This window comes from Haliotis rubra, unplaced genomic scaffold (genome assembly GCF_003918875.1).
Source record: "Haliotis rubra isolate DU_JTF1 unplaced genomic scaffold, ASM391887v1 Scf48, whole genome shotgun sequence".
Classification (NCBI taxonomy): Eukaryota; Metazoa; Mollusca; class Gastropoda; order Lepetellida; family Haliotidae; genus Haliotis; species Haliotis rubra.
Window position 1 is genome coordinate 2,699,156 of NW_025767168.1, and position 11,433 is coordinate 2,710,588.

At 39.0% G+C, this 11,433-nt stretch overlaps 1 protein-coding gene across 1 annotated transcript; it reads left to right on the forward strand.

Annotated features, from left to right (window-relative positions):
• Positions 1-650: 650 nt before the first annotated feature.
• On the forward strand, positions 651-6,096 carry LOC124291048 (polyamine-modulated factor 1-like). Its single transcript, XM_046727946.1, has 5 exons — positions 651-844; positions 2,412-2,517; positions 3,313-3,401; positions 4,848-5,046; positions 5,509-6,096. The coding sequence occupies exons 1-5, from the start codon at positions 678-680 to the stop codon at positions 5,572-5,574; spliced, it is 627 nt and encodes a 208-aa protein (XP_046583902.1). The 5' UTR covers positions 651-677; the 3' UTR covers positions 5,575-6,096.
• The last annotated feature ends 5,337 nt before the right edge of the window (positions 6,097-11,433 follow it).

Below are 11,433 nucleotides of genomic sequence, written 5' to 3' on the forward strand. Positions count from 1 at the left end.
AAAAATTATTGTCCAAACAGTGATCCAAACCCCTGTGGATCTACATGTGTCCAAATTCGGACACTATTATTTAGGTTGCTAAAATAACGGTTTTGGCCACAAATCAATTTCTTTATATAAAAATAACATAATCCTAGAAAGAAAATAATTTATGGCTTGGGTGTGAGGTGTGAGATGATGATTGGGGGCATACAATTTAACTTTATGGTGACACCTTATTGTACAGAGCGACGTTTCGATGTAGATTCTTACCATAGGCTGACTCTGATATGTTTATAAGTATGACCTATATATATCGTATATCTTGTATGTATAGGTCATACTTATAAACATATCAGAGTCAAGCGCCTATGATTCTTACACCGTTATTAAATTGCGAACTTATTACAGAAGAGCTTCATTGGTCTAGAGGAATAGACTACATTACTAATATTAGAGTACAGTTACAGGTTTGTCTAAAACATTACTTTTTCAAGTCGGTTTATCAATTTTGCCTACTGCTGAATATTCAGATATGAAACTTTTGCAGATGATGAGAGATATCGTATTGGGAAATATTACAGAAGAAATTTTAAGAATATATCAATGACAGAAATAAACAAAAAGGGAATTCCTAACCGTAAATTTAAGCAGACAACTTTTATATCTCACCAGACGCGGAAGCGCGAAAGTCAAAAATGGAAGACGGGGATCCAGAAATATGTAGCGATGGGGCGGATGCTGCCAGCTGTATAACAACCGACTCAAGTGAAAACAGACCTGATCCACTGCCAGAAGGTCGTCACATGATTCACTTACGTCAGGCACTGGAGAAGACTGTAAAAAAATGTCTGTCTTCAGTTAGGTAAGCCAAAGTACAGTTGTTTACAAACAAGCAACGGGATTTTCTCATTGATTTGTTATTGTTTTTGTTCTGTATTTTAATTTAAACATAATGATCGTATGAATGTAAAGTGCACTACTCCTTGATTCCCGAAAATATTTTTTCGACCGACAAACTTGCAGACCAGACCAGACAATTCCTTACATTACCAGTTGAGTCTAATCTTAATTTTCCACAAACCCTAATGATTTTAAAAACACATCATGTGCAGGACTGAACCATGTACTGATTTCCATAAACCAGGAGACTGTGTGTTTGTCTACCCAACAGTCCATTGGAATAAACATGGCAGAGACTAGTTCATATGAATAAACTCGTAATTCCAGCCAAGGCCTACATCGAGTTGTCGAGCACACCTTGGTAAAGTGCAAAGTCGTCTAGTTATATGCTGGAGTAGGAAGAGACAGTGTAACTAGGTGAAGTTTGATTACATGTCAGTCGAAATTGGGGGTGATGGCTAGCCTAGTGGTTAAACCGTTCGCTCGTCATGCCAAAGACCCGGGTTTGATTCCCCACATTGATATAATGTGTGAAGCCCATTTCTGGTGTCCCCCACACCGTGATATTGCTGGAAGATTTTTTATAGTGGCATAAAACTAAACTCACTCACTCAGTCAAAATTGTCTGATTAATGATATATCCATTAAACTAAAGAATAGGTGAGATAGTATGGGGAAGGAGGGATGGGGAATGGGCCGAGTGAGATTGGTCAGTGTTGGTCGAGTGACATTGGAATTATGACTGCATTGCTTAACCCGCTGCCCCTCCCCACCTCTCCCTCCTCTTTTTTGTAACTTTTTTCATGACCTGCCTATTGCAAAGTGATTAGAATAGCTGCACACAATGACATGGCAGTACAAAATTCAATATCAGAACAATTAAAGTGGCAGTAAGAAACCTAATAATACTGTTAATAGCAAGATTAGTCCAGCTTTAAAAATAGGCCTAGACTGGATATCCTTGGTGATATGATGATCTTCACACAGATGCTGGTCCGGATGTAATGTATGTTTTAACCAGCTTTCATTTTGTAGATTTGTAAAAGGGAAATGTTTTGATTTGTCTCTTTAACATGTTATTGATAAAGAATTTTCAGTCGGTATGTCTTGCTGACTGCGTGTTACTGGTAGAAGCATGTTCTGTGAAGTCAATTCCCTTCAAGATGCTTCCTTTCCAATGTTCATGCAAACATGACGAATTTGATATGTTTTCAAAAAGATGTCTTAAACTAAAGACTTAGCACAAATAAAAAACAAGTGCAAATTAACTATTTCAAGTGGAATTCTTTTGTGCATTGATCATGTTGATACTGTAAACATAGAAAACCATGTCATTTAAAACAAAAGAATTGACATTTTTAAATGTGTATAATCTTGTATCATCTTTACATATATACACATGTACATGATCTACCATTTTGTTAGTAGAGAACCTAATGGTTTAAAATAGGCAGTAGGGAAGGAACGCTCTACATATTATGTCTGTTACCATGGTTACCGATAACGTCCATATATCATATGTTTTCCAGGTATTCCTCATTCAAGGAACATTTCCAGCCTCTTTATGAGCACAACTCTAAAGCTCTGAGGGGCATCCGGGATCAGATGGTTCAACAGCTGGATTCAAACATCTTTGTAAGAAATGTTGAAATTTGAGAAAATAGTCCAGAGTCCATCAATGACTGGCTCATTTCTGCAAAGAAATACTGAGATTTTTGTAAAAAACATTTGATACATTTACATTTGGTCAGATGTTTCCACATACTGCTTATGTTACTATTTTTTGCCTACATATTGAAAAAAAATAACCCTAGTTCTAAACAAGCCATAAATGTTAAACATTATTAAAACAAGTATTCATTGAAATCAAAATTGTACCTTCTACAAGTCCATAATACCTAAACAGAAGTATCTTTTGTTTCATCTTCAAATTACATGGATTGATAGTGTCTCAAGTACCATGAGTACACTAATTTTTAAATAGAGCTGATTAGAACTCCGGTCTCACATCAGTTGAAGTTAAGCAAGAGTTGGTTGTCCTTGGGACACCATCAGTTTTTTGTCTTTTAACATTACTATTATGGCATGTTAACTGTCATGTTTATTTCAGTTATGTATCACAGTATGTTAATCAGGGATTTATTTAGGATATGAAAATGTATGTTTTTGCCAGGCAAAATAGAGAAAGAATTGTGTTGTTTAAATCTTATTTTTAATGTTCTTGTTTTTGGGCTTTGGAAGTTTTTTTAGATTCAAACTGTGAATTTTCACTGTCATTTACTGCAGACCTTGGGCTGAATATCCATCTTTGAGCAGGCCTAGATAAATCCCTGTTAAAGTAATGAACATTGTGAGGAGCAGCCTGGCTTCATCAGGTTAGATACTGGTCTGATTCAAGGATATTTCACTTATGCTGATTCTCTTTGAAAGGATGAAATCTCAAACATGTTTGAGGAGGAGAATATTCTGCCTCTGATGAATGGCCTGGATGACCTGAAAGAATACCCAGAAAAAGCATGGTAATTATGTGCAGAGTTATATTGCAGTCCTTTTGATCATGGTCTCGAGCATGTTTAGCTTAAGAAGGACATTCACTAGAAATCCTCAATACAAGACCAGTGAATGTAACAGTATGCTCAAAACAATCGAGTCTTGATAGTAGCTTGAGCATGATGAGTAAGCTGCAAAGTACGATATGATAAATTAAATGTACCAGGGTATACACTTGCCATGTTATGGAGACATGATACAGGAAAGGAAAAAACCAGTGAATTGGACTTAGATGGGGAAAATTGATATGCTAGGGAAAACTGTGTTCTTGTGTTTGTCAGAGTACTACTTAGTCAAGTTAATAAAGTCATTTCGGAGTTTGTCACTAAATATAGTAATATTGCTATTTGTCATTGCCAATATCAGTCATTTTCAAGTTAATTTGTATGATATCTTGTTTTATGTCAAGGAACATTGGTAGAAGGAGGATGTTAATCACTTAATGTATTGTGTTTTTGCATTAAGAATGATCAGTTTAATAGAGATGTGTCAGGAAATTTTATGCTCAGGCCGCTATGGCTACCTTGTCTCCATGGTGTAGTGGATAGAGCAGATGGCTGGTGGTTTAATCCCCCTCCGCATCATACAAGAACATGCTAAGAGATGATACTTGGTGCTTCCCGGCCAGGCTCTTACTCTTAGCGTTACAGGCATAAGCAAGCCCTGGCTGGAGCCAGTATACTGTCTGGGTGGAGTGTCCATGTTAAACTGCAGCATGGTATCTCAGTTGGCAGGCTCAATGAAACTGCATTTGAAAACTTTATTAATGGATGTCATGACCTTCTTGATCTTTATCCATATTAATGTTGTGAAGAAACTTGTTACAAAGCAGAAGGTGAATGTTTGACAATATTGTGCATCTGTGAGAGTGTTGGTGTTCCAATGATAAAAAATAATCGAAAATTGTTCGAAAGAAGGATTAAAAATAATTATTGATTGTAAAAAAACATATTTTCGATTAATTTGAATTTTGTTGCTTTAGTATAACACACTTGAATGAAGTAAACTAGCCATTAAAATTGACGGACATTCACGAACAAACATGGCGCTCAACAGTGTAAAGCTATGCGCATAGTAGTCATAGCCTCAGGATACTCATGAATGATGATATATATATTCAATGATATAGAATAGAATAATCAAGCAATTAAAAGATGATAGTAAGCATTGTAACAATTTAACCACTTTTATGGTTTAATTACACTTCCTGTGTCTTTCTTGCATGCATGCATTTCATTGCATGACAATATTAGTTATTAAAAAAAACATTAATTAAAAAATTGCCCAGGGGAAAACGCTTAAAATTGGTGATTACATTCAAAATGTATACATTTTGATTATAATCGATAATCATTCACCACAAGTCCTCCGATAATCGATAATGGATTTGGTTTCCGATTCCCAACACTATGTAGGAGACCAAGTGGAGATCCAAATGTTGATGTACGTGCCCATGTCGTGCCTGGGCACATAAAGCACCGGGAGCAGCTGGCGGCCATGTTGAAGGAGCTGGAGTCCAGGAACCGGATGTTGCAGGAGACAGTCAGGGCACGCCAGGAGAAACTGTATTCTACACGTGAACAAGTGGAGCAGATGTGTGGCGTGTGGCAGAAGGTAATGAATTGTCTAAAGTGCAGCAGTTTGCTGTACAGAGTTGCATGCCTTACCAGTGCGAGATCTAGTGAATCCCATATTTCAGCATGGTTATAAGCTGATAATCATGGTCAGTTCACATTTCTCCAGGCCCTTGCTGTGATATTGCTGTAATATTGCTTAAATTAGCTCAAAACTCACTCACTCATATTTCTCCAAGATAATAATCTAACAGTAATTTTGCATCACTTCAGGCATCTGTCTGCTCCAGGATTGTCTTCCATACAATTTCAATTTTGATTTCCAGACTCCACTATTTACAAACCGCATCACATAGCGGGATATTCGCAGTGACTCATTAAACCATCAAACAAACAAAACACACTTATCCTCTGCCGTTCTGTTTGTCTTTGAAAGAGGATTTCATCTGTCTTTTCATCTTTGAAAAGTAAGTATTAATTACATGGCTTTTACATTTTCCAGTCTGAGGAAGCACTATCTACTGAGACTATTGAAGCCCTGGAGGAATTTGTGAGGATATATTCCTGAGAGCAGTGGCCTTGTTTTGATATATCTTCATCAATAAGTGATCATCACTTCCTGGACCAAGATGAACTATTAAAAACAACACAGTTGGGATGAATATCACTAGTGTTATGTCTAATCGACTTTTGGTTGAACATAATGACATTTCATGGTCGGAGTTGCTTCCCTTACTTGCCAGGATGTTAATATATATATATTTGTTTCGAAACCATTAATGGCTTGAAGAATAATGAATAACACTTGACACATATTTTATAAAGTGATGTGAGTTATTGGACAAGATAAGAAGACAAAATGGTAATGGGTCAAGTCATGTTTCTTAATAATATTAGTAAAATATAGGCATTAACCCAGTATTTATGAAATACCTGATCAGCTATATACAAATATAACTGACACAGTGCTACATGTGGTGTCAAGGTCAACTGTTTCTGTGGAGAATAGGTCTGTTTCAGCTCCGCTCTGTTGGCTCTCAATGAGGATGTTTGCTTTTGTGTTTTCAAACATAAATACGTCCTAAATTCCTATCTTTGTTGTATATAGTATGTGATGGCAATATTCCCAACATAGGGTCGCTTGGTTTTAGGGACAAGCAGCAGGCATGGTTTTGGATGGAGGGAGACTTTATTCTCGTAAGATCTACCCCGAACCCCATTTACAACACATCACTATTAGCTGGTCTACCATCAAGAACTTTATTACTCAAGGAACCACCAGCGGTGGTACATAAGTTACATTTTGCACATAGTTATATAGAAATTACAGCAAGATGGCAGACACAACATTCAGAAATCTTGACAGTTTTTTCAGGACATGTATCTTATTATTCCCAAGTTGCTTATATTTTGACATGCTAGGCCATTTATAATAATAATCACTGATAAAAGAAGAACGTTCATTCGCCAGTGCTTTACATCTAAATAAATAGTGGAATTCGTCGCCAAATTGTTGAGAGTTACACAATGTACAAAATCTCTCTTCACGAGGAATGTTCGACCAACGACCCTGTTCTATAGGCAATTTGTGATTATTTGTTCTAAAATATAGTAATGGTTTATAAATGTTATCTGGGAGTAATAAATATTTTTCAAAACATGGTCTGTCTTTAATAATGGAATAATAGAAACCTTTCGGGAATCCTGAATGACACTTCTCCAAGACTACAAAAACTGGTCCTTTAAAATTAGAACCACTTTGCAGTTAACCATTCTTTTGAAAAGATGTGGATATTCAAAACCACAATTTTTTGAAAATATCTTTGATGTAATTTAACCAAGGATAAGAATGGCCATGTGTACGTTTACCCATCATGTAATTTAGCATAAATGAGGCAATTTTATTGTTAGGATTAGGACATGATAACTTGCACCAGTATGCTATAGCACGTTTATCTATTTGTATGCGTAAGGGTTCTCTCCCAAATTCACCGTAAACCATATAGTTGGGTGTTGACATCTTCAGACCTGCCGCAAGCTTTAGAAATTTCAAGTGTACACGTTCAATTACATTAGTGTTCTGAAACCCCAGATTTCACAACCGTAAAGTAAGACCGGAAGAACAACTTTATCGAAAGAAGAGATAAGACAATCCAAAGGGAAATGTAAATTTCTCGCTCGTTTTAATAAAGGCATTGAGGCTTTATTACCCATATCTGCAGCATCTTTGATGGCGGTAATCATTCTTCCGTTTCTATGAAATGTTATTCCTAGGTACTTAAAGGTATCAACACTTTCCAGGTGGCAATGGTTATAGAGGAATTTGTTCTATTTTTGCCCGCTGAACCCGATCCAAATATAAGTATTTTAGTTTTATCTGAGTTAACTTCAAGTATCCAGAAATCACAATAACGTGAAAACCAATCAAGCTCAGTCTGCAGATGGTAGTTACTTTCGGATAAAAGTACAGTGTCATCACCATATGGCAATACTAAACGTTTAAGGTGGATGGTCAAGTGATCGTTATCGTATTCTAGCTTCAGACCATCACACCGATTACAAGTTAGATATTCTTCAAGGTCATTAAGATACAATGAGAAAAGAAGAGGAGAGTTTGTGATAGTGAATCGAATCCTTAATTGGCGATCTGAATGAATGTTAACTGCTGCTATACAGGGTACCAAATAGTTACCATTTCCGTGCTAGATACAACAGCAGGCTTGTCATCCTGGGAAATATTATCGACTCATATTACCAACTCACTTCTTCTATACTTTGTCTTACCCGATAGAACACTTTTCTGACTTAGGCGCTGTCAAATGTCCTACCCCTAATGGTCTAGTTTGCTACCCCGAATGATCTTGTTTCCAAGGTAGTCAAATGTCCTACCCCTAATGGTCTAGTTTGCTACCCCGAATGATCTTGTTTCCAAGGTAACATCATCTACAATTCAGTCAGTCACCTCATTCACTCATATCAGTTATCGATCAGGGTTCCTTGAGTGTCTTATAAAACACGTTATAGCTTTGAAAGGAAAAGCTGTAACAAAGGTCATAGTGAAAGCTGCCCTCACAAAGTTAGTGTCAATGTATTCTTTGTTAAACGAAATTAAGAAATACAATCTTTCTTTCCGCGTCCCCAGTCGGACCCGAAATCGATTTGCTGATAAAAGGATTAGGTCAATCAACTCTAAAGACGAAGTCTTACTCCAAACATACACAGAACGGTGCGTGCGTGCGTATGCGCTCCTCAGCAGCCAGAACCAAAACAAAGATGTCAGAAACAGGCGTTGCAACGTCTGTCCTTGGCCCTGGAACGAGGATTCATTAAAATACCTTCTCAACGATGTTCTTGGACACGTGTAGATCAGGGTTAGAACTGGTCTTCAGTAAACCATGTTTGTCATAAGTGGCGACTAACGGGATCGGGTGGTCAGGCACGCTGGCTTGGTTGCCACATGTCATCGTATCCCAGTTGAGTAGATCGATGCTCATGCTGTTGCTCACTGGATTGTCTGGTCAAGACTCGATTATTTTACAGACCGCAGCCATATAGCTGGAATATTGCTGAGTGGCGTTAACCAACCAACCACGACGTTCTTCAGGCGTCACCTCGCCCTGAGCCGTCCATTGACGTCAGTTGTACAGTATCTACAGCGCAGCCAATTCAGTAAGCACTCGACTTCATGGCTTGCGAGCGTTAATGGTGGAAACATTTATTTTGTGTCAACTTATACGGCAGAAAACACCTGAAATCACAATGAGACTAAACATCGGCTATTGTCTTTTGTCAATGTAACCCTAATGTCGAACAAAGGTTCAGCCGCTCCAGATATTTGCGTCAACATATAAAAGCTTTCGAAGTACAATCGAGCATGATCTTTCTGTGAAGATTTCATTAGCACCGTGCAACTTTTGCTATAGTGTTGTTTGATCAGAGCTTCTACACTCAAGACCCCAGCAAAACTTGCAAAACGTTTTACGGTATGCAGTTCTAATTTGACTGGTAATTGACAATAATGATGTCCGAATCGAACAACAGACCCAAGCTTTTAGTGTAGCATCTTTAAGGTTATGGAAATGGTATTTGTCGTTGACTAAGTCGTGGAATGTTTAGTGTCTGACACCGAAACGAAATTGATAAAACCCCATAATTACAGATCCTATCTATTGTGCTTGAGAGTTAGGATAGGCCACACTGGACAGAAAGTATGTGAATTATTGAACCATAAACAACACCTGTTTTCATTTATCGTGGGCAAACCCCCTGTATCGTCCCATAGCGTGAAGATGCAGGTTAAATGGATAGAGCAAGTAAGCCCTGTTCCATTTTCAATTCATGTTGTCGTATCTTACTTATTGAATTTAAACACACCTCAATTAAACCCAGATTAGGCTTAAAATCGGCATAAAATTCATAAAAGTAATGAAAGTTTGTCTGTCGTCATGCGTCCTCATTCTTTAATATATACTAGGCACATAAAGAAACTGTGCATACAAAAATTTAAAATCTAAATTTATCAAACCTATGTAGACACATAAGGATAAGGATAAGGTATCCAACATGCATGCACGTGCCACGTTCCGTGACGTCAGTGGGTTCGTCCTTGAGACGTGCAATACGTTGTTGCACGTGCATTCCGGGAAAGAGAAACAGAGCAAATGAATGCAACACAATACTGTCACTGTGGAAAGCTCAACCCCTGCCCTTGCGATCGTTCAAAAAATTAAACGGTTATTGAAACGCATAGCATGCGAAGGCTCACGTCTGCACAACGTCATGAGGCCATTGGGATGGTCCGTGGGGGAATGTCTCAACGACAAGTGGCTGTACATTTCCACTGCCACCGGAACACCATTTCTGCATTGGTGAGACGCTACCAGAACACAAATGACGTCATCGATCGGCCACGTTCTGGACGTTCACGTGTAACAACGCTAAGACAGGACAGATGGATAAGGGTGACCCATCTTCGCCACAGGTTTTAGACTGCAGTGATGACTGCCCGAACCATCCGAGGACTTCGCCGTATCCACCCCAACACAGTTCGACAACGTTTACGTCATCACGGGATCAGACCACGACGTCCCGCCATACGGCCTATCCTGATACAACGTCATCGACAAGCTCGCCGAATGTTGTGCCGAAATCATGTCCGAGGACCCTTGTTTTGGTGGAGAAATGTTGTTTTTACAGATGAGTCCAGGTTTAACATTTCCCATAGTGATGGACGCCAACGTGCCTATAGACGCGTGGGAGAACGTTATGCACAGGCCTGTGTCTTGGAGAGGAATCGCTTTGGTGGTGGTTCCGTGATGATTTGGGGTGGAATAACAGCACGCCAAAGAACTCCTTTGGTGATTGTTCAGGGCAACTTAACTGGTGTGGGCTACAGGGATCAGATTCTTCGACCTGTGGCAATTCCTTTTCTGCAACGTCATGGCCCTGGGTTAACATTCCAACAGGACAATGTCCGCCCTCCTACGGCAAGGGTTGCTATGGATTTCTTACAACACCACAGCGTTGACTTACTGCCTTGGCCTGCAAATTCACCGGATCTCTCCCCGATAGAGCATGTTTGGGACGAGATGGATCGACGTCTAAGCCGTCTTCCTCATCCGCCAGATAACGTCCTTGACCTTGCAACAGAACTTGGGAGAATCTGGCGTGACATCCCACAAGCCTTCCTTGCACGTTTGATAGGCTCTATGCGTCGTCGATGCACTGCTGTTCTCAATGCCGATGATGGACATACCCGTTATTGAGCTTGTGACATGGTCGTTTGACCCCTGTCCCGCATGTGGACTCGTGATTTCATTGTGATTGACTTTTCAATTGCAATTCTCCCGACTTGTTATGGTCTCATGATCCCTCCATTAAAGTTTATATGTACCTTTGACATTGTTATCGTACTTATCAACTGGGATAATATTTTGACAATGCGCAGTTTCTTTATGTGGCTTGTATAATATTTTAAGGCAAAACTATATACTTTAATACACTACGCGTTGAGGTGGAGTAAACATTATGTCCTGATGTCACTATTGTATGTAATCGTGTAACCTACACGCAAGGTTTGTACTTGAAATGTGGCTTTGGCGGCAATTGGTATTTTTCCAATGTGGCTTTCCCGGGCGGACACAAACGCAACAACCCCAATATGTTATATAATGCAGTCGCTCACAAGAAGAAGCATCATTACATGAAACGTCAATTAGAAGTGAGTGAGCGTCATTAGCACTCAGAAATATTCCAGCTATATGGCGGCGGTCTGTAAATAATCGAGTCTGGACCAGACAATCCAGTGATCAACAGCATGAGCATCGATCTGCGCAATTGGGAACCGATGACATGTGTCAACCAAGTCAGCGAAACTGACCACCCGATCCCGTAGTCGCCTCTTACGACAAGATAGTCGCCTTTTATG